Here is a 24,325-nt window from a genome sequence, read left to right on the forward strand (position 1 = left end):
GTACAAGCCAAAGGCCTGCAGCCCAGAACAGTGTTCCTCATGTACTTGTGCAGCGTGCCATGATTTAGTAAGTCAAAAGACAACCACGGGAGATGAAATATAGATACAGGAGAGTCTCATAGATAGGGTTGCCTCACAGGTAAGATACATGACAAGGATGCACAGGTCAGGGTTGTAAATCTTCCTGGTGGCAAGGGTTTAGGCCTTATCTCACCCACAGGTGAGTGTCTGAATCGTCTGGACACCGGGCATTCTGCTGTGGCTCTTCCTCAATCTTGCTTTTGGAGCGGAGTGCAGAAGCCAATTTACTGGACCAGATTTGGAGCCCCAGCTCAGATCATTCATCCTTCTCCTAGGATGTAGCCAGTGTCTTCTTCTGACCTAATTAATTTATTTTCACGGACTAGGACAGGTCTGGAACTGGGCACATCCCAGAGATGTCTGCAGTTAGCACAGTGTTGGCTACTCTGGGATTTGCTCCCTGGTAGTGGCGAAGGCAGCCTGAGCAATTCCTGCTTCTGCTCTCTACTTGCGACTGTGCTGACCCAGCTGTTTTCAGGGCTGTGCTGGAAATTGCATTCCCTTTCTGGGCAAGGGTAGTTTTATCTCAAGTCCTTTCAGTGATCCAGGTTACAGCTTTTACCCCACAAGCTGTTTTATTGGCGTCACGACAGGGTGACGTGCTGTGGTACATGCAGGTAGCTGTATACCTTTGAGACAGTTTTCCCTCCCAGAATCCATACGGGGAAGGGCACCCCTGCCAAGGTTTATCAGGCCATAAGCCAGGTTTATTGGGCCCTAAATGCTGATCTTCCTTCTGTGTTACTCTGGGCAGCTCCCTGTTCAGCTTGTTTCTAAAGATTGCTTCCTCGAATGCCTGAGTACAGAAGCTGCAGCAGGGAGCCCGGGAGTGAGCCACTGAAACTTTCAGGTGCTTCTGGGAATGTGGTGTTTGTGCAAAACAGGGAGCTGAGCTTCCAGAAATAACCTGGTGCTCTCCTTGCACCATCCTTTCCCTTCTTCACACACAAGTCCCTCTCCGTGGCTGCCTGATTGACCAGTGTAAGCTCCTGGTCTGACCTCTGCCAGCTGTCATCATCCCTTCAACATTTTCTCTGATAATATGTACAGATTAGTGAGGAGATTTGAATCAGTTTTCTTTTTAAATGCAGAGGGAGACTCATTCCCACATTTCAGGTCTGGATTTATTTTAAGGGGAGGCTTAGAATCTCCCTTAATATCCTAGTGCAGGAGGTATGGAGTACAAGAGAGTCCCAGCAACTCTGGGGCTGCTCCTCTGCCACCTACAGTTCAGAAATCGAGGTCTGAGTAGTTCAGGAGCTGTTGCTTGGCTCTGCTTTCAGCAGCACGGACTTAAAAGCCCCGTTTGACGTAGCAGGTGTAGCACACTGCAGGTTTATTTGCGTTGTCCTTTGTTCACGTACATCTACATGTGACAGAAGAGTGGTTCTGAGTGTGGCAAATCCAATCAGGACTTGCTTCTGGAGGGGATTCAACAGGATGCACAGATGCTGCTTTGCAGTACGGCCAAGATAAGATGTTAGGGACTTCTAACATCTCCGGAGCTCATTTTTGCAGCTTTCTGTTCCTGCATCCAAATTTTGTTCAGGCAGGTGCTTAGCTGGCAATCCAGTCTGTCTTTCTGCTTTTGTTTTTGTGTCTGTGTGGCTTTATCCTCCCCGATCTGTTTGGTGCATTTCAGATTAAGTGATTTTCCCCATCACATGGAGAATCCCAGACAGAATTGGGAAAAACATTGAATTTCAGCCACAGCCTTCGCTCACAAGCTTCCCCAGCTCTCTTTCCTTGAGCTGCAGTAAAACAGGTTGGCTTTCTGTGGCCTGCTGCTTTTGGCTGACTTTCCTTGCCGAACCACTTGGGTAGAACCTCCTTTGTAAGGCGTAGAAGTCTCTCAGAGGAGACTCCAGCTCTTTGCAGTTGGGATTTCCATCCGTACTGCTTCATTTATCACCATTTGTCGGCCTCAGAGCTGGCTGCCGTCGCTTACCAGGTGTGCTGGGAGCTTAGAACAGTTTTTTCATGCTAGTACCATAAAGGTTGAAAATGTTTCTGTGTGTCCCTCATTAAATCTGCCCCGTTTTGTTGTTCCCTTCTGTGAGTGGTACACGTGGGAATAACTTAGTTTTGTCTTTTCTCTGCCTAGATTGCTGCTTTCTTTCTTCTCCTCTGTAAACAGCTGCCTTTGATCTCCCTTTGATTTGCAGCTTTGGAACAGACGTGCTCTGCTTAATTACGGATCTTGAATCATCTTATAAATTGACTCTGCTGTTTATGACAGTGCTTTCAGGGGTCATTTATTCTGACATGCACACACAGAGCGTGCGTTTAACAGCTAAAGCCCGGTTTGAGCAACAGGCTTGCTAAAACTTGAAGAGAAAATATGCAGGTGGCTATTGGGAAAGCTGACAGCCAGCTGTGGTTATAGAATCACAGGATCATTAGGGTTGGGAAAGCCCTCCAAGATCACCAGGTCCAACATCCCCTACCACCAATGTCACCACCAAGCCATGTCCCCAAGCACCACGTCCAACCTCTCCTTGAACACCCCCAGGGACGGTGACACCACCACCTCCCTGGGCAACCCGTCCCAATGCCTGACTGCTCTTTCTGAGCAGAAATGTCTCCTCATTTCCCACCTGAACCTCCCCTGGTGCAACTTGAGGCCATTCCCTCTTGTCCTAAGTGCTTTTATCCCTCTCGTTACGCTTATATCCACAGCCATGTACTGGAACAACTGGCCTACATCCAACCCTCTACGATCACTCAGGCTGCCTACTTCCTGCTTCAGCTGCAGTCTGGAGCACTCGGTGTGTAGGGTAAAGGTGTGGGGCTCTGATTTAATCACCACAATGTAGCTACCCAAGGTCACACTGCAGGCAGTGGCAACCTAAGGCTCAATTCAGCTGCCTGCCGGTATCTGGGGTGCCTGAGGGTACATCAGGAGCGTCCCCATGACTCAGACAAGGACCCTGCAACGTTTCTGCTGCCTCGCACAGGGGGCTCGGATAAATCTGGGGCGTCTCGGGTAGGTGCCTGTGTGTCCACGGTTTGATTGAGCCCCCGCGGCCCTGATTTCTAGATTTTACTGTTGGAGGAACCATCGTGGAAGGGCAGCAAAGAGATTAAAGCTGTTCATCCTCTGTATGCCTGAGAGAGATGAAACCCATAAATGTTACTAAATGTACCAAAGAATTGGAGGAGCGAGGCCATTTCCTCCCATTCAGAGGGCTTTTTGATATTCTTTGTTCTCAAATGAATTCCAAAAAGTGACATTAACAATACAAACCGATGCTAGTCCGTCCTGGTGGGGTACCAGAAGAAATCGGATGAGGACACAGAAAATGGGCCTCTGGTGAGTTGCTCTGAAGCGTTCGTTTTTAAAGAAAGAACCTCTGCGGCAGCTCTTGTAATTTATGCTCTGTTGGATTCTGGTGGCTTTGGTAAGCAGAGGAAGTAAAGGCTGAATGTCACAGATGCTGAATGGCAAGCCTTCCTGCTTTCCTCTGACGAACCAGATAAGTCAGAATGAGTGAGCTGAGACTATTCTGTAACCTCAGGAGCCCTAAAAAGATACCTACTCTGTGATGTTTTGCCCCAGAAGACATGGGGAAATTTAGAATTTTTGAAGAAGACACAAGCTAACTGAACAGATCAGATATCAGATGATCAGCTTCTGTTATTTTCTGACCTGAGGTTCAGGATATTCTGCTGAATTCAGTAAATTCATTCCTGGCGAGCTCAGCTCATCCAGCACACAGTCGTTGCATTATTTTATCTCTGGAAGCATTGTTTTGAAGCACATCATGGCGACGTTTTGTCGTTAAGACTTATTTTCCCCCCAGGTTGCTTGAAGTTGAGAACGAGCAACTTCAGGATCAGCTTCGAGAGGTCCGGGATGAGAACTGCAGGCTGTACAAACTGGTGAAAGACAAAGAGTTTGAAATAAAGCAACTCCAGAAAAAAATGCAGGAGGACAGATTGGCTTTGTCAGGTAACTGCAGGAGCTTTGTGTTCACACCGTGTTAGTTCCAGTGTTTGCTTGATGCTGATGACAATAGAGGCAGGATAACGGAGTCATTGTGAGCCAAATAATCCTCCTGGCAGTGAAATAGTAACATGACATCTTTTCACCTTCTTTAGGCTAAAAAGGAGTATATCATTCACATTGTGCTTTCCTCCATTTATTCTTCTCTAATAAGCTGCTTCTAGGATGAAGCAAAGTCAGCTCTTTTAACTGAGAAACAACTCTGAGATTTGGTGTTGAGCTTGGCAGTAATTTGCCATAGCACTGAAGCCTCTTGTCTCTGGGTTTTAGAAGTAGATACCTGAGAATATACTCACATAGTCAACGCTTAGGGTTGCTACCTAAGCTTACAAAAGTCTACGCTGACACTATTTGGCATTTGCAGTTACCTAAACGTTGACATTTCTCCCCTCTGGAGAGTTTCATGGCTTTGTTGGCCATGAGAAGTTCCTTGCAGTGGCTTGGCGTGTATGCTTAAGGTCTGCATCTTACTCCCCTTCAGTTTCATGAGCTGCAAAATATGAATGCTGCCGCTCCCCATCTTAGAAAGAGAGCTGTTGGAAGGACCAAAAGATGTGTGAGGTTTCCAGGTCAGAACTGAGGCACAGAATATTGTTATTGATAACGATACATCCCTTTAAAGAAGCGTAGTGCTTTTGGGATACGCATTAATCCCAGCTCCTCACAGATCTTCTGCAACCTTGCATTGATGAGCACAAAACATGACGACTCCAGCAGGCTTTATATTAATGTCAAAGGGCAGTGTTACAGTTTTTCTCTGCTACATAGTGTTAAATTCCTTATTCAGGCTTATTTTGTTTAAGAGCCTGAATAGGACACACGCAGCACGCTGGCTGAACGCAAAGTCCAGCTTTGAAAACGGTTTGGGTGTCCTCTGAAGGCTGAGCTGTGCAGTTGGAACCTCTTCCACTGGGTGCCACTGTTGTTCAGGACAGCAGCGATGACCAGGCCAGCAGAGAAGGGGAAAACCATCGGAAAACCAGCAATAAGCAAACCTAAATAATGCATACACCTCCACTCTTCATAATTACCTCTGGCTTGTGTTTAGGAGAGGTGACAGGCTATTGCTGGGTCAAAACCAGGAGCCAGAAATGCTGCTGCAGCTTCTTGGCTGACTGAGATGCCAACTGGGGGCATTTTGCACCATGCCTTACCTATCCACTTTGGGGCAAGAGACCCACACGCATCTCAGGGAAAGAAAGAGCTTTAATTAAACATGTGCAATGCCATCAGACGGAGGCACAAGCCTGGGTTTTGGCTAGTTTAGTATGTCCTGTGCTCCTTAGCAGCCGGTATTTGTTAGGAAAACTAAGGAAGAAGTAGCTTCTAGATGAGAGGGAGCACATCAGTGGAAACTCTTAAAATTACGAGCATTATATATGCCAAACATGACTTGTTATTGCAGGCTGGTAGTTATTGCTGAGCTAGAGGTTTTTTTGCATGCTGCATGCAATTATATCAATGTTGCACTTGTGCAAGAACTTTTCTTCACCTGTGTGATGTTAACAAAAGCCAGGTGACACAGAGGGCACTCCTGGGGCTTACTTTCTCTGTGACACTGCTCCAGCCCTCTCTGAGGAGGAGGAGGAGGGCACAGTGTGTGTTTAGAAGAGCTCAGTAATACAGTAAGGCTGCCTGCGTTATCGGGAGGGACTTATAAATAGGCACAATGAAATTTCCTGGCTGTTACCCAGGAGTCAACTGTAGTAGTGCTCCTGACCTTTAAGGACAGATGTCTAGAAAATGTTTGCACCTCTGTTTCGGCGACTCCTCCAGGAGTAAACAACCAGCATGAAACAAAATGTTGTCTTTTTCCATAACAGGCCACAAATGCCACAATGTTCTGCCAGTTCTTAATGGTCCTTCACAGCAGTGAGCAGAAAACCACTCTCCCCTTTCTGTGTGTGTTGCTAGCACCTCTGGTGTGGCCTTTTCACGTGTGGCTGTTCTTACAGGGTGAAACTTGACTTTGCTAGCCACGGTGTGACGCTGGCTCAAAGTGCCAGGCAGCCCAGCTGGATCACTGACGCCTCTTTTCCCTCGCTTACTCATTTAAGTGCCTGGCACAGCGCTGGGAGCAATGGCTCAGACAATAAAAGTACGCTGTGCGGTGGGCAGAGAACAAAAGCATTGTCTATTCTGAATCTTGCCTGTGAGAGATGTCCTTTGCTTTTATGTCTGCTTTTCAGGGACGTCTGGTTTAGCGGGGGATGTTGCTGCTGCTAAAATCGTTGAACTGGCCAAGAAGAATCGTGAGATAACTGCCGAGACTGAGAGCGAAAAAGCCAAAGTGAAGCAACTGAGTAACAAAGTCAAAGAGCTGGAGAGAGAAGTGAGGCATTTTTCTTGTTCTCTTTTTTTTTTTTTTCTCAGAGAAACAAATCCAGCTTTTGGGACAGAGGAGCTGTGGCAGCTCTGGGTTTGATTAACGTTGCCATTTTGAATTTGCTCTTGCATTCATGCTTGCTTTGAGTTCTTGTCGTTTCTTTCCATGCTAGGAGGGAGGGATGTGTGCCCTCAGCTGTTTCCACCTTTGCAGAAACGAGGAGCTAGGAGAAGCTATCAGTAGGTTAAGCCAAAATAATAAGCCAAAGATGTATGAAATGCCAGTTAGAAACATTCACAGAATCACACAGAATCACAGAATTTCTAGGTTGAAAGAGACCTCAAGATCATCGAGTCCAACCTCTGAAATTCATTTGTATTTGAAACACAAATAGCATAAGTGCTTTGTGAACTGAGGCAGTAACGAACTACGTCACTTAAGATGGAAAATCTTCACTCATCCAGCCGTATTCTTCTGGTTTACTACAATGTTTTTATACAGGCTGACCTTTCACAGGACTAATTTCCCTCAGGTGACTGCTGAAATGAAAATTAGATGCCCCGATGTCAGTGTTTGCTTTGTTCATTGGCAACTACTGATCTTCCTTATGCAGAATTTGTAATTTTTTAGATCATTATCAATGCATTTTTCTTCACTTCGCCTCCTCAGGAGGCATCATTTAAATGTATCAGTAATGTTTATCGCTCTGTCTGACAAATGCATTTTGACTCCCATCTTTCACAGTCACTTATTTTCATGAATCATTCAGCTCTCTGAATTGGATCCCAGTTACCTGGAGGATGAAGAAGTGGCAGATGACAGGTTTGAGAACTGCATAAATCCAGAGAGTTCTGGTCAGAAGGGCCGTGTCACACAGCTGGCAGGCTGGCTAAGAAATACCAGGTGTGGCTGAGGACCTGTGAAGTTAAATAAGTAGGGGAGCAAGATGCACATAATTTCAAGAAAAAAAAAATCTTATTTATAATCCTCTATTGCAGAAGTGTAAAGACACAGAAATGTAAAATATTGTCAGGTACTGACCTAAAAGAAAGGAATTGCAGGTGCTTCAGGAAAGAAAGTCAAAGTAAACAGAAATCCTCAAGAAACAGTGCTGGTCAGGGCAGAGAGTGGCACCTCAGGTATGAACTAATCTGTTCCTTGGACACCAGCACCATCACAATCAAAGACCAATGAAGCAACCTGTCTCATCTGTGGTAGAAATGAACCACAGTGTGGGCCCCAGTGAAGCCATGCCCTGGTCTGTATTTTCATCGAATCTCAGAACCCTTAGGGTTGGAAAAGCCCTCCAAGATCATCTGCTCCAGCCATCCCCCTACCACCAATGTCACCACTAAGCCATGTCCCCAAGCACCACGTCCAACCTCTCCTTGAACACCCCCAGGGATGGGGACGCCACCACCTCCCTGGGCAACCCATCCCAATGCCTGACTGCTCTTTCTGAGCAGAAATGTCTCCTCATTTCCAACCTGAACCTCCCCTGGTGCAACTTGAGGCCATTTTCTCACAGACTCCTTTGGAATGGCTTTTTTCCAAACTAATGATCGTTGGCTGAGTTTTTGGAATGGGTTTGTTCAGAAGAACTCTATGAAGATGTGAAGGAAGGGTAGGATTAAAGCAGTGCTTGACAGTGGGAGGTACCTATCAAAAATGTTGAGTGAGGTGTAAGGAGAGCTATCACAGAGGAACCTGCAGAGATTCACATCTCTTCGGTAACTTTTATGCTAAGCTGATGAGAGCCACTCATCTTTTTCCATTGATTATAGAACAAGACAACAAAAGCACAATTCAGTTACCCACACAAAGCATAAAAGTACCATTTGAGGTGCCACTTGACCTCCCAGACATCCAAACAGGGCTGTTGGACATGACAGTGGTGTCACTCCAGGTGCTGCAGCTGTTGTCACGTCCCTTGGACACCTCCAACAGGACCAGACACCTGTGTGGGGGCAAAAAAGAACCCACAGTCAGCACATCTGCTTGACCTGATGTAGGGGTCTAGTGTAGAGTGAGCTGAAGAGTAGACTTCCCTGGTTGTATTGATGAGATTCCATTAATTAGGAATAGAGACACCCACGCTGAGAAGACGAAAAGTGTTAATTTGAGAGTTGGATCTCATCCCATATGCTTCTAAATGGCTTAAACTCAGGGAAATTAATCATATTGATGGCACCTTGCAAACGCGTCGCAGTATGTACTTTGACCAGGGGAAAACACTGTTATTTCACATAATTGTTAGCTCTTTGCTTGCATGAGAGCTGGAAAATATGGAAGTCATAAGCGTTTTAACACGAATCTGTTCCCACAAACAAAATGCGGGGTGTGGTCGTTGAGCAATCGCTTAGCAAAGAGCAGAACATGAACAAAGACTGCAAATGGGTGTTTGCAGAAAACATCACTGAAATGGGACCCAGCAGCTGCCACCACTCGCTGAAATTCCTGACTCTTGGTCCATTGCCTAAACAAATTTCTGAACTGGATAGAAGCGGTGGTTGGTCTGCGCATGGATTTATTGCAAAGAAAGGTAAGATGGCCCTCAGTTGCACTTTGTTTCTCCAGATACGACTGAAATGAAGAAGCTATTCCTTAGAGCCTTCTTTTATTCAGGCAAATAACCAAGATTTCCTGCCCACCTCAAAGAATGAAGTCTCAATTGCTTTAAAGCAACACTTCCCAGCCTTTCCAGCTCCAACCTCGCTGCACTTCTGTCCAGCAAGAAGTTTTTGCAACCTCAACAGAGAACGTGATCCAGAGAAGTAGGGGCAATGTGTCTGCCTTCCTATTCTGTGGCAAACAATAGCAGATACACTCTTCACCTGTTGAGAAATGCTACTTCAGAGATATCCCAGCTGAAGAATAAGAGATTTAACATCATTACTGAACCTCAGCTGTAGGTTGTTAGGTAGTCATTTCTCCTTTTAAGTTCCTCTGGTGAATAGAGCTATGTGCTTTTTATTAAATATCCTGTGATATTCTTGAAAAGTGAGTAAACTGGCATCCAGAGACAACATCCTGATCTGTACTTTATAGAATCTGTGTTTATTTGTATACATTCTTATTTTATGAACCTGTGATGAGAAAATCCCCCGGAAACACCCATAACTGATCCCATTGCAGCAAGTCAGAGGCATTTTCCCTGAAGTTATTTCACAGTGAAATAACCCAGGCTTCTTTGGGAGGCATTTCAGAAAAAGGCTTTTTTCCTGATTCCTTATAAAAAATATGGGGAAATGAAGTCTCCTTTTTTTTTTCTTTTTTTTTTTTTTCTTTTTTTTCTTTTTTTTCATAGAGTAAATAAACATTCAGGTTCATTAAAATTACCGCTGTATTTTTTTCCAATTAGTCTTCCATGCAGGGGTGTTCTTCACTGTATCCATTCTATAACAGTGCATTTTTTTTTCCAGCTACAGACAGCTGTGGAAAAAATACATTCCCTTGGTGGTGATGATGCAGGAATCAAGCAGTCAACTCTGAAGAAGACAGAAGGAAACTTGGTATGAACTGTAATCACAGAGAGGAAATCAGAAGTAATAATTGATACTTGGTTCTTTCCCATTGTGCATTCCTTGGATGTCTCCCTGTCTCTAGTTTTGTGACCAAATTGCTCTGTTTTCACCTCCTCTATACCCCACAAATTAGGGAATGGGTCTGGAAAAGAAGATTCTGTGATCCTGATGGATATGTGCATCTTAATAATTTTAAGTTTTCACTGAGGATTCTGTTCTTACCAAATCCATTCTTCTCTTCAAAGGCCGAAAGTGCAGAGGTGAAAGCATTGCAAGAAAAATTAACCACGGCCAACTTTAAAGTGATGGAGTATCGGAACCAAGTCCAGTCTGCAAAGCAGGAATTGAAGATGATGCAAAAGGTAGTGTTCCAGGATGCAGCCTGTGGCTGGAATCCTGTTCAAGAGGTGTACTCTTGTGACATCAGGAGGAGGCTTCTTTTCCTCTGAGCTTTCATTAGCCTCATTAGTGAAATGTAAGGAGGTAACAAAACCAGAGATACAGTGGTTGCATTGGAAAGATATGCACATGGGCACACACAGATTTCATGCTCTACCCCCGTAACTGGATAACCATTCCCATTATTTCTGCTGCTATGATGGGTACAGATCCTTTAAGGTTTGAAAGTCCCAATTCAGCAAAATAGATTTTGACTGACTTGAAACACACAGTCAAGCCCATTCCTCTTTTCCAAAACATTTAATTAAGTAATTACTTTTTAATGTAGGCCTCAGTCCCATGAAGTTACTGAGATTAAAAACCACACTTGAACCAAAGCAGGTTTAAACAGTTTGGTGGAGTGACATCCAGAGTAACTTTTTCCTGCTTGCTTCACGATGGGTTTTAACGCATTCCTCTGTGCTCTGCTTCCTTTGGTTTCATTACTTTGCATAAGAGACCTGCAATGCAGATCAGAGTAGAGAATATGCTTCTAAAAATAGAACTCCGCTGACCTTTTTATAAATAATTTAAACGCTCGTCATACTAACTTTAGCTCTCGTTAATGTGGCTGCTTCAGAATTGTGCAAGAGAGAGGTTGGCTTAGTGCCTGATTGCAAGGGTGTGTATTCAGACAGCATCTCTGCTCTGCTCCCGCTCAGTTCTGGTTATATGTAGTACGGAGTAAATGCAGGTATTGAGAACTGTTAGCAACGCGTGGGAAACCTTGGTGATGAATTTGAAATCCTCTTCCAGAGGTAGCACAGCCTGACACCTGTTGTCTGATGCTATGGGGCCAGGCGGGTTCTTTTAGGGATCCTTAGTAGAATAAGGACTGGCTGCAGGGTAGTTATAACTAGTTATAAAAGGGGGAGGTAGAAGGGGACTGATTTGTGATCGGGCTGCTTACATATTATGGCCATTTGCCTAATAAAGTGGTTTTGGTTATGTTAATCATATTGTCAGGTGTCAGGAGAAGGCGATACAGGTCACAACACCCAACTGTGCAGCTAGGTGGTACAATTTAACAGACTTGGTAGGCAGGCAGAAAAATATAGACTCACCTTTAAAAAATAAAAAATAAAAAAATGCTTAAAGACTAATACTGAAACATTAAAATACCAAAATACCCACCTTAACAAATGAAATCGTGCATGTTAGCCAAACCCCTCCTAAGCAGCAACACTCCGTGTTGTGATAATGGTCCCAAATAGCTTATATCACATGGGATCCTGGATATCAGACACAGGTTTTATCTATACACAGCCTACTGTGTACAGATACAGTGGTTTGGGTTTACTGCTAGAGAGAGCAGTTTTTCCTCCCCTCCCCTTCACAGATATTTCAGCCTAGGCTTTTTGCTGATCCTAATCCTTTCTTCACAGCTTTTAGCAAATGAAGTCGGTGAAGATGTGAATATTCAGAGTCTCTTGACCAATTCTGGCAGCTGGCGTGGGCGAGCCCAGCAAATTCTTGTTCTCCAAAGCAAGGTGAGTTGAGACCCTGCACAGGGCCTGCATCCAAGCTCCGAGTGGGATGTTTGAGATAAACTGTTGGTTCGTCATTAAGTAATTCTTAACATCTAAACCTGATGATATGTCCCAGGACAAAAAGCTTACTACAAATACACAGCCAAATACATTTTCTGTGTTGAGGAAAGCAACCGTTGAAATAAAAAGCTTAACAGTAACTTTTGGACTGTTCTTTAGTGCTTGTGTGTGCATGGGTACAGTGTGTTAGATTTTAAACGTGTAATGATGTGTGCAGAGTCTTTCAGAATTCCTGCTAATTAGTCTATTGCAAACATGCAAGCCTCTATATTTAAGCTGTGGATCTTTAGCATCTGTGTCAGAGGAGAGAGTTCAGTGACTCTGGAGAGCTGTGGCAGCCTAGTTAAAATCCCAGGATGTTCTGAAGGTGCCTCTCTCCACTGCGTACAGAAGGAGCCCTGTCAGTCTCTGTGCTCTGACTTAGACACCTTTGTTCAGTGCCTAAAGTCAGATGGGAAGAATTGAGGCCAGATAAGATGTTTGAGTTGTTCCCCCGAGAACTTAAGTAAAATCTTTAACTCCTGCATCTTCTGAAGGGCACAATTTAGCTGAAATGTCAGCTCAGGACAGGGAGGCAGTTTGTCTGACTCACATAAAAACTTCTCGCAGGTAATTTGATACACAGTCCTCCTATTTTTCTGGTGTTGAATTATATGCCAATGAAGTGTGATTTTTGCACTGACTGAAGTTGTTAATCTCTGTTTTCCCATGGGCAAGTTACATTTTCCTTTGATTTACAAAATTACATTTTCCTTTGATTCAGCTGAAGGCTGTGCATATTGTTACTGTACTCTACTGTACAAATTTTGGAGCCAGTCTCCACAGGCCCCTTCTGTAGTCAGTGGTGATACAGTAAATACAGTCACTGGATCAAAAGTGATCCTGTTTCCTTCTCCTGACTGTAAAATAAATCTGTAGTGAATAGCTGAGATGCAGCAGCTGAGTTCAGTTGCCCACACACTGGTGTCTAATGCCAGCTGAGATGCCATAGGGTGTCCTTTGACCTTTGGTCATTGCCCTGGAGGAGTAGGGATGTCCTGTAGATCCTGTGCCGTGTGTCTCCAGAACCCCAGGGCATCTAAAACATTGCCAGATACCTGTGTTCAGGCTGCTCAACTGTGCCTTAGATGTAGACATGCTGGATGATGGTTCTGCTGAAGACTGAGATGCTTAAATTTATATGGGTAAGTGGTTGTCTGCCCTTTTAGAGGAGATCTAACATTATTCCGTTGACCATGTACATATTTAGTGGTATTCAGGATGCTTTGGGGTCTCTGCCTTGCTTTCACGTTCGGCTTTGATAAAGCACAGAACTCTCTTGTGTGCTTTATCTCCTGTAGGTCTTGTGGTCATATCTCCTCCCTGCACAGATGCTGTAAGCATCTGCATGTTTGTTAGCACCTAACAAATATAAATGTGAAAAAAAAAATGCATTCACTGCTCTGTGTAACCATGATAATGCCAAGAAGTGAGCTTTGAGCTCTGGTTATGTGCTCTTTCGTGCTGGACCACTGTGTTGTGCCCTAGGTTCGAGAGCTGGAGAATCAGCTGGGTCAAACCAAGAGCAGAACATCACTGAGTGAAACGGATGAGGAACTGCTGGCGCTGGCTGATCCCAGGAAGTTGTCAGCCCAAGAGAAGAACTTGCTGAAGATTCGCAGCTTGGAAAAAGAAAAGAAAGAAGCCTTGGAGGTAAAATGTTGTGAGCTGACAGAGTCCTACTTGGGTACATAGTGAGTAAGAACTTGTCTTACTTTTGGGATGTATGTTACACGCCCTGCTTGAAGACCATTTTGGAAACCCACTCGATCTCCTCGAAGAAGTCATGCCACATTTCACAGGCTGTGCGAGAGGCTTCTACGCTGGTTTTCTGTATTGTATGTCAAGGCGTATCTTTGCAGTACATGATACACCCCCTTGCTTCATGATTCACACGTCAGATGCATCCACTGGGCCTGAAACGTGGCCACCTGACAACTGGGCATGATGTATGATGTAAGAAAGAGGGAGAGAGGCCACAGGTTGCAGTGCAGCTGGTGCTGGCTTTGTGCTGAAGTCACATGTAGACAGAAGCCCTGCCTTAGCTGCATCCAACCTCTGGAACATCCCCCTCTCCCCGTGGCCAGGTGTGCATTCTCCACGCAGTGTTAAATCCAAGCATCCCCCTCACACCTCGTACATCTTTACAGCTCTGGGCTCCTACATTTGAGCAGAGTAAAGTTCAGAATTGCACTGGACTCCTTCCAAGAGGCATTTTGAACATGGGTCTTACTCTCCACCTATTGTATTGAGTTGCTACAACAATAAACACTTTTAGGGCTTGAAAGGGGCTATGGCTCATGGCACGCAGTAAACCCTGAGGTGTAAAGGATCCATAGGTCTGTGTCCATAAGAACCACGGGGGGTGCAGCAGGGGGTGTCAGCTGTACAAGCAGGCTTGCAAAGCACGTTTCCCTAAACTCTTTTCCCAGATTCTCTTCTGTAAAGGCCACCTGGCACCACTCCAGAGCTTAATTAGCTGCTGCTTTTCTCCCCACAATTTGACCGTGCAATAGAGTGAGCAGTGGGGTAATGCACACCTTTCACTCTTGGCTGTGAGAAGGGAAGAGATTTATAGCCACAGGCACACAGCACTGGGAAGATTTCCCTCGGTAACTGTAATCTGCATGGCTCCACTCTCCCCTTGTGTTTCAGGCTCCACTCCAAAATTCTTGCACTTGTCCACGGCTACATGACTGCCAGCACACTCCCTGGCCACTTCCATCTAGGTGAAAGCATGGCTCAGGAGACAGCATGTGCCACACAGGGCTGCTAGTAGACCATGTGGCAGCATCATCCTCTATCTGGGAGTAAAACAGTTTCCCCATGGGAATATGGTGAGACAAATGAACGAGCAGGAGCATACAGAATTATGTTTTAGGACAGAATTATCATACACTTCCTGGCACATACTAAACCAACCCAGTTCCCTTCTATTTCTGGTCAGACAGACCTTTTTTGATGGTGGCAAGCAAACAGCGAGTAGTGCTATTTATACTTTCTGCTTAGTTAGGGATGATATGATACACCAGTGCCATATTTTTGATTGTGTTGGACAATGTGTGGTTCCTTTAGCTCACCAAAGCATCCACGCTGTAACTGTCACTTCCTACGATGTGTTTGCATCTGCAGAAACTCACTGGGGAACACGATGCTCTCCAAAAAAATCACGAGGAAGTGAAGAAAAAACTCGACGCATCAAAAGCCAGGAACAAAGTGCTGTGCAGCGAAGTGAAAACCCTGAAGGGACAGATTGTAACCCTGCTGGAGAAAGGAAAACACGATGATGAGCTCATAGATGCCTTACTGGTACTGCCCATTACTGTTGGTCCCAGCCCTTGCAATCAGTCCTCTTTCTCTAAGTGATGAAACATGATGTCATTTAATGACACAGAGAACCTTATACAGGGGCCTGATTAATCAAACTGTGACAACCAGAGGTTTCAGAGTTAGCTAAAGCCCTTGTGCACTTTGGAGCAGCTCACGCAACAGCTGCAGGACAGCACTAGGGGTGATTTGGAGTCAAGTGTTGGAAGAAACATTTTGCAGAAGGATAGAAATAGAAATGTGTTAGGTAGAGGAAGGGCTTCATCCCTGACTCTGGAAGCTGGACTGGACTCTCTGTTCTGCTTTCAGCCCTGATAGTAATTTATTTATTTTTCTCTGGGAATGTCTGCAGTCTTGCACTTTAATTTGTTGTATTACACAGCCCACAACACGCAAGACCTTAACCATGCATACTAAACCATGTGCACATCTAGTTGCAGTAGCTGGAGCTGAGAGGACTTGGGGCCTTCAAAACTAGGAGTACTGCTGGGGCCTCAAGACACAGTTATGCTGAAATAAATGCCCACTGTCACGCTCTTGTGGGATTGCTTTTGTTTTCCCCAGTTACAATAATGAGAAAAAAAATGAGAAAATACACCACTTCCTAGTAGAAGTACTAATCCAGCTCCTCACAAGTTTAAAAGCAGTTATCCTTGCTTCTGTACAGAGCTTTTAGTCAACAGAGGCTAATGACTAAGCTGGCATTCACCTTTCTGCACCCCAGGCAGCCACGAGGGGAATATGGGCACTGACCAGCAGATTAGGCTGATTACAGAGGAGCCAAATAAGAGCTGGCACTTCTGCTAAGTTTGAGCACTCTCACTAAAACTATTACAGAAAGACAAAATTTTTGTTTGGAAGGAGCGGTTAAATTTTGATCTATCACATCAAAGAAGTACCTTGCTCGCAGTCTGTTCGCCTGACAGAATAAACTGTCGAACAATATTAGATTTGTCAGAGTGTGAAAAACTCCAAACCCCACCAGCAAAACAGCCCAGCCTTATAGCTGTTTTCTCACACTACCCTCCTCTTTTAATGTCACCGTCACGCAGTCTGATCATAATCGAATGTCACAAAAAACAGGTTGAAATCTCCTCTTTTATTCAGTTTATGGAAAAAGTCTATTTCTTTGTCAAAAGCCAGCCGTTCTTGCTTGTTTTTCTGCTACACTCAGTAGCAAAGCTCCCAGCAAACTGAACCTTTCAGAATCTTTTCAACTTGAGCCATCCAGCCCCTAAAGTCTTGATAGGACCAGTGAGGGCAGACGGCCCTTACCCAGCAGAACATGTCTCAGTGTTAACAAGTAGATGTGCTGGGCCATTCTTTGAAGTGATAGCTGCTGAGAGGAAGGCAAGCTGAGCTCATGCTTAAAGCACAGTGGACCAAATTCTTGGAGTAGTGCTAGTGACATCAGTTTGCTTACACCAGGGAATGAGTTTGGCAGGGCAGTGGCTTGCCCTCACGCTCCTAAATGTGTTGTAGGGTGTAAAAGACAGGGAGTCTTAATAATTGTGTACAAAAGTGAATATCTCACTCATTATTTCTATTTTATCAGAGTCAGCTGAAGCAAATGCAGGAGATCTTAAAGCACCTGAGCCAGCAGGATGAGAAGAACAAGGAGTCCCAGCAGGTGCTAGGGCAGCACTTGAACAACGAGGCTCAGAAGCAAAACTGCCTTATAGAGCAGCTCAGACAGCTGGTGGCTGAACGAGAGGCAAAAGTTAAAGAGCTGGAAGAGGAGATTGGGCAACTCACACTCCAGGTAGTCAGAGAAACGAACTAGAGGAGCACACTTGTAAGGATTTTAGATCTGTTCTTCCACTTCCTTCTCCAGTATTGTCCAAGATGGTTGCTAGCTGAAGCCACTAACACCTGCCCTACTGACAGTCTCTTCTGTCCTCTCCTGTAACTCTAATTTTCTTTCCTGTTTATATATATTCTTTCTTCAACCTGTTTAAGCAGCAGAAAAATACAGAAATATTAGTGACATCAGCCTGACAGCAGGTGTAGGGCTGCAATGGGGACTGACCATCCTTGGCTGCTGAAGGAAGCAAGCAGGCAAACGTAGGTGAGGCAGCATCAGCCGGCTGCTGTGGAGCCCAGCTACAGCCCCTCATGGAGTGATGGGACTCCCTAGTGAGTTATTCTCATCTCCCACTGCGAGCCACTCTAAAAACTCCCTCAGATCTCCGTGGTAGTCGTAGGAGTCTGATGAGTCTCAGCCATGTGGAAAATTTGTTGTACAGATGGAGGAATCAGGAAGGTTGGCTCTGTAGGGACTAGCAGGTTAAGAATGTCTTCAACTTTTATGGTCTAGTGTAAAAAAGTAACAGTGCAAGGTGTACAGATGGCACAGAAATTGAGGGGCAGTCCACTAAACCATCAAAGACTTCTTGTGTGGTCTGGTACCTTACATTCAGGTTTTGTTAAGGGTATTTAGACATCCAGTTCCTAAAGATACAAAACCCTCACAATGGTGAGGCTGTGAATCTGTCAGATACCTCAGAAACAGAGCGTTGGGTCCAAGATGAAGCTTGGGTTAAGGATACAAACCAATGCTGGCAGTGGTACTGTAGGTTCTGTAGTGACACCGTGTGTACCCCATCATTTCCTACAAAACAGCACTTTTTACTGACTTTTGCTTTGTTTCTCTTCTGCAGTGGTAAGAAACTAAAGAAAAGTTTCGTAGCAGGTCCTGTAAATCAAAAGTTGTGGCATGCTTGTAGCAATAACCATCATCTGCTGATCAGGCATTAGTGCAGCTCTTTTCCTTCAAACTGTGTAACTGGTTTTATGACCTTTTCCACCATTAACAGAAGAAATCTGCCCAGCAAGGGGACAATCCAGGAGCTGCTGTTATAGCACCCTCCGAGCAATCAGAAGATCCACGTTTTACTCTGCTTAAGCCTCTGGCATCAGGCGGTGATCAGGCTGGAAGGACTGAATCTGCTCGGTAAGAAGAGCCTCAAGTCAATGTTTTAGGTTGCTGGGAGTTATTCAGAAGCACGGTTTTCCCAGACAACTGCATCAAACCACAAGTGCTGTGTGCCAGCGGCTGTGGTGGGCTGTTTACAGTATATGGGAATTTCTAATCACATTGTCTCTTGGACTTTTGTCCTGGAGCGGAGAAAGATACACAGACTTGCAGACATTACTACATTTGGCATGATGGTAGTGCAGCTAATTCTCTTTCTCCGGCTCAGATAATGTTTATGTGGTTAACTTAAGTGCCTGTGTTTCTTCTCTCTTATGAGAAACAGGGTTTCTAACGAGCAGCCTCCTGAAAGCAGGGTGGCAAATTAATACATAGCCCCATTTTAGGTAAGCAGTAAATCACCGGTGCATTATTTAAATCAATAAAGAAGCTTTGAGTAAGATTTCCTTGCAGAAATGTTGAAAGCACACCACGCTGTTTGCTCTTAACAAACATCCTTTTTAAAGCCTTATTGAGGACCACGTACGTTATAGTCATATTAATATAATTATATCTGATTTTTGTTCACACTTATGTAACTCTGTCTCATTCCGGCTGTATGAAGGGACCATAACTCGCACCAGAACAAGTTGTATCCCATCCTGTTAAAACACAGGGTTTGGTGCTAACAAGTTCGTGGTCAAATTGACAATGAGGAGTTGAGACTGGCCTTCCGAGGAAGGAGGAAATTCTTTTACCAAGTTAAAGCTACAACTAATTTCTCCTATGGAATTTTAACTAGCCTACCGTGTTATTTTAGACACTGAGATTGGCCTGAAAATTGTCAGATGTATCCCTAAGTCTGAGTAGAACATTACTACAAAATGTAGGAAATGTTCTTCAGAGTGTTTTGGAATGAGGGTTAGAACTTATCTGCAAGTTTTCTTGGCAGAGTGGTTGACTTTACTCTCACTCTTCCAACTCCACAGACGTTGTGCTCTTGTGCCAATCTATATTTTATCCACTTTTTTTTTCCTTTTACCAATTACTTCAAATGTCTGCTGACAGTAAGCAGGAGGGTGAGCAGGAAAGCTAGGCTGGGTATGGGCTTTGTAGAACCCCATAAATGCAATGCATAAATTATTTCTTGTGTTTGTGACTGACATAGCTCTGTCCTGACAATGTCTGATGTGTCAGATGGGCGGTGAAAGAGTTTGAAAACTGCAAGAGCCGTTAATAATTTGGTCAGCAGGGCTCACTCATTCCATTAACTTTAATATGCTGATGAACCCTCTATTCCATTTTGCTTTAGTGAATCATCTTTTCCTATCAGGAAAGATGAAATGAAAAATGCTATAAATAGGAGCTAAAGCCCCTTGGAGATGTCAGAGTAAAAATCCTCATTTTTAGACTCGGCCTCTTCCGTCATTACCAACCTTAACTTGATTTTAGGATGGATTAACCAGTCGCAGCCTAGAAGGCAGCTCTGCCTGGTCCACAATATTAAGGCTTTACCCTCTGTTAGCTGCAGCTTAAAGGCAAGGAAATACAAAGGCAAGGGAAAGGGAATTAATTGCCTTTGGGCAGCTGAATTCAAGACTGGAAAACAAACACTGGAATTTTATGTCCCAAGCACGCAGATGCATAAAACTCATCCAGGCTGGAAGTGGCACCCTAGTGTTAGCACTCTGACAGATCTTCCTAAGAGCAAAAGAGTTCAAAAAACTATAAAAGATATATTTTAAAAGACACCTAGAAAGAAAAGATCTGCACTTTGCTGCAGAACAGGGGTTCAGTTGGTTAGAAAAGCAAGCAATACGCAAACACCATCAAAGAAACCCAGTAACCTGTCCTTGGCTCACATCCTAGTGGGTGTCTGATGCGAGTGCTCTATGTGAGGGTCCAAGCAGTGCCCGTGAGGAAACAGAGCAGCACTGGCTGTTGCTGTGGCTGTTTGCATGTTCAGCTTGAGCCAAGCAGGGTCAAGAGCTGTTCCTGCTCACCACATCCGCACGCTGTGACGCGCAGCTCCAAATGCTGGTGTGGAGGGCCAGCAAAATGCCTCCAGAAGCACAGCGATCAAAAACCGAGCTTTAATATTTGTACGTGGGACACACAACGTGGCTTTGCAGTGCGTTTTGGGGACGGAGAGCAAGGCGAGCTGCTGTGTATGTGTGTGTGAGAACCTGCCCTTTGTAGATCTCGGTGTTTAACAGAGCTTTCTCCCTTGTAGCACAGTGTCCAAGATGGGCCATATGCTCATAGAGTCAGCAGCCACTCAGCCTCCCCTTCTCAGTAATAACATCCCACCTGGAAGGTACGTATGTAAACTTCATCACAAACCAGAGAGGAAACCTGCAGTGCTCCACAAGCTGCTGGCAGCCCTCAGCTTTGTTTCAGGAACAAACAACTTCTTTTACCATCCTCTCTACGTGATACTGTCAAAGGGTTCTGGCACAGGCTGCAATGTCTCCTTGCAGCCTTAATTTTTTAATTGATTGCTAGTTTTATGCCCCATAAATCCCCTTTTCCCTTTTTGTCATCCCCAGCCACCAGGATTTCTCCTGGTTTTTGCTCTAAAGGAAATATTCTTGAATATTTCCATGCAGAGGTAGAAGAAATGAAGTACATAGTAATGGGATACGTGGAAAAATTGCCCCTTCCTTTCATCACCTACTCAGCAGAAGAATAATCATTTTACTAATGCTGCCTGAAGCCTTTCAGTTAAAGAAAATCAATAGTGTGCCATTTAATAGCTTAGCACAGCACTTTGGAGAATCCACGTGCAGGCTTCTCTTTGGCAGGAGCAGTGAGAGGAGAATCAAGTGCTGGTGAACTGCTCGGTGCGGGAAGTTTGTTTTCAAGGGTGATGGGAAGGGAGAGCATCATTGCAAGGGGAAAGGCCTTTCGAGTGAAACTCAGAGTGGCTTTTTTTCCACATATTTTTATTCCGTGTATTGCAGTATCAAGTATGATGCTGGGGGGAGTCAGTGAGCCTGGCTGTGTGTTCTGGCTCGGGCTTCAGAAGTGTATTTTGATATGTTTTTTTCAAAGGCTGTCTTTGTTTCATTTCTTTCATTCGTGAAATGGGAAACAGACTCTTTGCGCTTCTGCTGCTTTTAGGCTTGCTGGCACCGACAGCCTGGATTTCAAAGCGCTGCAGACGCAGATCACAGAGCACAAGGCTCTCTGCCAGGCTGCTGAAGTGGAAAGAGACAGGCTCCTGGAACTGGTCACTGTGCTGCAGAAAAGGTAGTGCCTGAGTCTGCCCGTGCCCTTTGTGGGATGCTGTGATGAAGGAGCAGCTGAGACATGTGAGAGTCTGTAGCGTGCAGTCCGGTATGCCGCACTCTGCCACTGTGAAATTTGCCTTAAATAGGGGCGTTTGAAATTATTCTGCTCAATTTCACTGCCTACTTCATGATTCATTTTTTTTAAATTCTTTTAGAACAAAGTGCAGAAAAAATGGAGTCGTCTTCAAGCTTGCTACACTCAGATAAAGCTGGAGTTGGTGTATTTATGTATGCGTGGTGTTATTTAGGCAGCAATTTTATTCACCAATACTAAATACTGCAATTAGAGTTATAATCTGATTTCTGTTCCAGAAGCTTTTCACATTCTTTTAAGTTTCACTGTATCCTCTCTTAAATGAATTTCTTCTGGTTTAACTGAAGCATAACGGTGACATTTTTTCCCATTATTCAATTCAATTTAAGACAATGTTAAAATCAAGCTAGGTTTTGGGAGAGAAGAAAAAGCAAAGTCTTTTATCTTTAGACACCTTTCAGCTACTGACTTTTTCCCAGCTAGACAATTTGCCTTAAACACGATTTGATTCCCAAATCTGTATTCCAGCTTACAGGAAGACACATTTTTGTCTGGGTATATTTGAATACAGTAGGTTCTGTTTGCTTGATTGCTTTATCTCAATCCATCTCTCATTTATCTAACTTTTAATTAATCACAATCAGAAAAGTGTGTTTCTTAAAACTGTGGTAAAGGTATCATCCCCTTTGCTTTTAAGGGCTAAATCCTAGAAACGTGCATTTTATTCAGGTCTGTAAGCCCAGTGACTAATAGAGGTGTGCAATTAGGTAAGGACAGAGGTCTGAGTGATTTCTGAACTGGGGCCGTTGCGAATATGGGCTAATGAAGAACGCAGAGTTAATGAAATGTGCAGTTCCTAGTAAAATGTGCCACAGAGTGATGATTCAGCAGCTCCACCGTTATCACACGTTTATCAAGAGCTCCTGCAGGTAAAGTACATTTTACGAGATTGTGTGCAATAATTCTTGGAAGACCTCAGGACAATGTAGCATCCACTCATATTTCAACATGAATATATGTAAAAAAAGTGAGGCGTTCCTCCCCTTCCTTGCCCCTGTAGGAGTCCAGGTCAACAAACCTCAAGGAACATGCATGCTGCTTAAGCCAAGAGAAGAGCTCTGAGAATGGTTATGAGAGTAGCATTTTCCTACAGCAGCAGCCAGAATTTATGACTGTGTTTCACAGCCACTCACCGCAGAGCAGAAGATGCTGTCAGAAGACACTTGCTTGTAGACTGATTGTAGGATCGGGCCCTGCTTGAGGAAGGGAAAGAGCTAGAGCAAGATTTCAGTTTGCTGCTCATATTGGCAGAAGATTTCATAAAAAACGAGTCCTGTCATTTTCCCTCCTCTGTTTGTCTAACGCGGGTGCTAGGGGAACACCTGGTCAAACGAAAGTTTAATGAATTCAGAACCACTGAGGAGAAATATAATTTCACATAGCATGTCACCCGCCTGCTAATTCACTGCCACAGGAGGTTGGAGCCTTGCCTGTAGCTAGACTTTTAAGACAGTGATATAATTTTATTATAGTTGTAATATTTTTTTTTAGTTCTGCCAGCTAGGAGGGGAATAAGACTAATCAAATCTCTTGATTCAGGGAGTAATCAGCTATCACCCATAGGGCCAGGGAGGAATTTTTTTTGTATTTGCATTGTCCAATACAGTGTGTCAGTCAATTCAAGATTCCTCTTAGCTTTAAATTCCTCTAAATCATTTGGTGTCAGGCTCTGCTCCCTGAATACATCCGTGGGTGCACATCAAACTTTTGTAGTTGATTTTCTGAGGTGTTCCATGAGGTGAACAGGCAGGTAGTTTGCTCTTCCCTTATTGCATCTCTTCCACTCGCTTCCTTCCACGGTAGTGTCTAACGGCCAAGTTTATTAAAAGCAACGTCCAGCTTCTTTTCGTACTCGCAGATAACTGACGCAGAACAGCTAAATGCTTGACAATGTTTTTATAAACTATTTTCCTTCCAAATTCTTCCCCGTGTTTAAAAAGATGCAGTTAGTATTCCTCTAATAAAAGATCTCCCCTCAGCAATCTGCAGCTTGCCTGCTCATCTGAGTGGGAAATTTAGGCAGAGTTAAGGGATCTAGGCAACCTCCACTAGCCAACCTATTATTTATAATTATACTCATTAGTTAATTCTGTTTTGCAAATGTAGAGGATGTCATCTGGAAGAATCGCACTGGGATTTCTGCCTTTGGATGCATGGAAACTTCTCTTGTTCCCTCTGCTGGGAGCTATGGAGTAGGATTCAGTGTTTAAGACTGGCTGATCCTTTATACTTAGGACACAAATAAGCTTGAATCACCTTTTTTGCGTATCAGGGTGGAGGAAAGCAGCGATAAAGTCTTGGAAGTTGAGAAGAGGCTTCAGGAAGAGCGGCGGCGATGCGTCCTTTTGGAGCAGCAGCTTGAAAAACTACAAATGGATCCTGGGAGGAACACAAGTACACAGAAACCTCCTCTGAGGGGCAAAACAGGTGAGGTGGAGCTCTTACCCACAGCTATGTCCCCCATCCCACCCCGGTGGTTAATAGCAGCAACATTTGGGCTCTCATCTCTCAATCCTACACGAGTGCTTGACCTTACACACAGGGATTTGGACATCCTCAGAGCAGTGGGCTGATACTGAGCGTGAAATCCTGGCCCCACTTAATTCAAGAGGGCTCTGACACAGATTTAAGTGGGACCAGGACTTTTGCATTATGTTGTTTTCACGGGATGATGGTCTACAGAAGGAACTTCACACCGTTCTGCGTCTCTGCTGTGACCATGCTGTGTTCCCT

General features: G+C 44.4%; 1 protein-coding gene across 1 annotated transcript in view; it reads left to right on the plus strand.

The window, feature by feature from the left end:
* The window catches only part of CCDC13 (coiled-coil domain containing 13), a 30,661-nt gene that overhangs the window by 1,405 nt on the left and 4,931 nt on the right, over positions 1-24,325 (plus strand). Inside the window, exons 3-14 of the mRNA XM_032182405.1 lie at positions 3,885-4,033; positions 6,277-6,419; positions 9,836-9,925; positions 10,183-10,299; positions 11,761-11,865; positions 13,453-13,617; positions 15,097-15,273; positions 16,847-17,053; positions 18,108-18,244; positions 20,439-20,522; positions 21,329-21,457; positions 23,865-24,019. Of these exons, the coding sequence (XP_032038296.1) occupies positions 3,885-4,033; positions 6,277-6,419; positions 9,836-9,925; positions 10,183-10,299; positions 11,761-11,865; positions 13,453-13,617; positions 15,097-15,273; positions 16,847-17,053; positions 18,108-18,244; positions 20,439-20,522; positions 21,329-21,457; positions 23,865-24,019 (1,658 nt within the window). The remainder of the gene's footprint in view (positions 1-3,884; positions 4,034-6,276; positions 6,420-9,835; positions 9,926-10,182; positions 10,300-11,760; positions 11,866-13,452; positions 13,618-15,096; positions 15,274-16,846; positions 17,054-18,107; positions 18,245-20,438; positions 20,523-21,328; positions 21,458-23,864; positions 24,020-24,325) is intronic.

Source organism: Aythya fuligula, chromosome 2 (genome assembly GCF_009819795.1).
Source record: "Aythya fuligula isolate bAytFul2 chromosome 2, bAytFul2.pri, whole genome shotgun sequence".
NCBI classification, from domain to species: Eukaryota; Metazoa; Chordata; class Aves; order Anseriformes; family Anatidae; genus Aythya; species Aythya fuligula.